General features: G+C 40.7%; 1 protein-coding gene across 1 annotated transcript; it reads right to left on the bottom strand.

Moving 5' to 3' along the window:
* Positions 1-520: 520 nt before the first annotated feature.
* LOC308398269 (serum amyloid A-5 protein-like) lies at positions 521-2,224 on the bottom strand. Its single transcript, XM_080884801.1, has 3 exons — positions 1,568-2,224; positions 1,308-1,446; positions 521-1,145 (listed from the first exon to the last, which is right to left on the bottom strand). Exons 1-3 carry the CDS (start codon positions 1,653-1,655, stop codon positions 1,007-1,009), a joined length of 366 nt encoding a protein of 121 aa, XP_080740927.1. The 5' UTR covers positions 1,656-2,224; the 3' UTR covers positions 521-1,006.
* Positions 2,225-2,663: the final 439 nt, after the last annotated feature.

Here is a 2,663-nt window from a genome sequence, read left to right on the forward strand (position 1 = left end):
AGCACTGTCACCCAGTGGCTGCACCTGTGCATCACAACTGAGTCAACAACTAAAAGCGCTGCCAGAGATGGGGGAGGCTGAAATCTGACACAGAGAAGCAGACTGGAATATGTTTAAGAACACTGATGCTTTGTGTGTCATACACTGGAAAAATGGGACTTCTTAGCACTATCATTAATGAATATATTTTAATCATTTTGATTACTTTGGTCAAATTTGTGCTAAATAATCAATTTGACAATATACTTTAGGATGGTTGCTGGTGGTAAAGAGGCTGAAAATAAGAGACGGAGGACCAAAGCCCACACAGCAACAACATGAAAAATTTCTTGTCCAAAGTATCCTGGCATCTTGTTCATGAGTAAGGGAGAGGGGAGATTGAAAGATGAATTGGTGCGGTATCTGCAGGAATATGGGCACTGTACTGGTCCAGTGTGGTGAAGAGAGACCTGAGCATAAAAGCGAAGCTGCCAGTTGACATTCCTACCCTCACGTATGGTCATGAGCTCTGGGTAATGACTGAAAGAACAACGCTGTGTAAACAAGCAGTGGAAATGAGCTTTCCCCAAAGCATGGCAACGTGAGATGTTCTGGCCATGTCCTACTGAGAAGAGGCCCTGGGGTAGGCTCAGGAGACACTGGAGAGATTACTGGAAGTGCCCCGGGGTCACTGTAGCAGAAGGACAACTGACAGTATTTGGTTTTAAAAAATGTTTCTGTGGAAATGATGGACCTGACACCAACAGCTTTTGCAGTTTTACACGTTTTTTATTTGTTCAGTGTTTTTTCAATGGGCAACTTTCCTGCTTCCCCGCTTGTACCACACACACCACCCCACCTCAGGTCCCGGCACATCTTTTACAGGGGAGACGTGATCAGTTGATGGAGCTCAGGTATCTGAGCAACAACAAATTTGGGCTACTTAAAACACCATGTTTTCACTAACTCCAACACTAGAAGCGTCTTCATGCAGTTTTATTCTCCTGTAAGTCAATGAGCTTTGCGCTCAGTACTTGTTGGGAAGACCCTCGGGCCTGAAATGGTTGGGATCATTTCCGTCTCGCCCCCAACGGTTTGCCGCCTGATCAGCTTCGGAGTCCTCAGCGCCATGACCCAGTCTCTCCTGCACCCTCTCTCTGGTGTTACTAAAATGGAAATAGACAGTGAATCCACCTATCTTCAGTAAGTACGTTTCAGAACAACATCAGAAACTGAAAAAATGAGAGAAGCAGAATTAGCAGCCTTAAAAAATTAGTGATTAGTTAATCAAAAATACAAATGAATTTCAGTAAAGTAGATTGTCAAACCTGATAACCTCAGCAGCCCATCTGCCTCCTGCTCCTCTCTGTGCAGCATCAGAGTTTCCTCTGGCATGAAAGTATTTGTCTGAATCTTTCCAGTTGGCCTCCCTCATGTCGCTGTAGGCTCGCAACATATCACCAGCCCCTGATCAGAATGACAGAAAACAGTACTGATAATAAATAATGACAACATTCGCAATTAAAATATCAAAATCTGAGAAATATGACAGATTGTTGTTAGGTATTTAAAATGCCATATTTCTAACCTTTAGCTGCTTCAATTGGGAAATTATACCACTGGGCATTGGTTTCCACAATTAGAATGAGAAAAATCCCAGCCACAAGCAACTTCATGGCTGCAGAAGTCACAAAATTTAAATCTAAACTGCTTTTTTTTTTTTTACACAGTTTAGACAAATCTTTAGAGCTCACTGAATAACTTACTACTGAGGGACGCACTGGTCTTATATTCTGTTCTGTACGATCATAGGATTACTCAATAATGGAAAGTTTTGGTCCATGTTTACAGAAAGGAAAGTTCAGCCAAACACACCAGGCACCAGTTGTGAAATCGCAGGTATTCACAGCTGTGGAAAAAAAGAGCAAGCTTCATGTAAACCAAAACATCCGAGGGGTTTTTTGCTCATCATGAAAAATCTCTGTTCATTCCAATAAACTCTGCTGCCTTACCTTTATCAATGTATGTGCAGCAATTTATTACTATTAAAGTTATTTATTCATTTTTAGATGTGTTAATGTTTGCTTCTTTCTAGTTTCTTCTGGTTATGTCGTCTTGAATTCAGAATGCAAATCCAGAGTTGTCAGGAAAATTTGGACAAAAATGATTGTTTATGATGTTGTTGCTGCTGCTGTTTTTGTCACTGATGCCTCAGGACGTGATTTTGCGCGAGAGAAAGTCATGCACATGAGCACAAATGCACATATATATGTGTCTACTGGTACACGCTGGTGGTGCTACTGCTGCATTAGTTTGTGTGTTACACTTTACTGGAAAAAACCTATATGGGATTTCTTAATAAATGTAAAAAAGATCTATTGCAGTCTATTGCGATCTCTTTGTCTGTTTCTTTTTAAAACATATGCATGTTAGTTTAGGTTTTTGGTTGTGTCAAGGCTGCGTCTGTGAATTTAGTTTTGTATTTTCCATCCATCCACATTTTGCCACATACTTATATGTCCGTGTATTCTTTGTAGTTATTTTCTAAACAGTTTTTATTGTTAAAAGCAGTTAAATCAGGTGGAGGAAGTGGTTGGGGAAAGGGAAGTCTGGGCTTCTCTGCTTGATGAGTCACTAGATTTGTGGTAGAAAATGGATGAATGGATGGTTGGAAGGCATATGGT

This window comes from Rhamphochromis sp. 'chilingali' (assembly GCF_963969265.1).
Source record: "Rhamphochromis sp. 'chilingali' genome assembly, chromosome: 6".
In the NCBI taxonomy this organism is placed as follows: Eukaryota; Metazoa; Chordata; class Actinopteri; order Cichliformes; family Cichlidae; genus Rhamphochromis; species Rhamphochromis sp. 'chilingali'.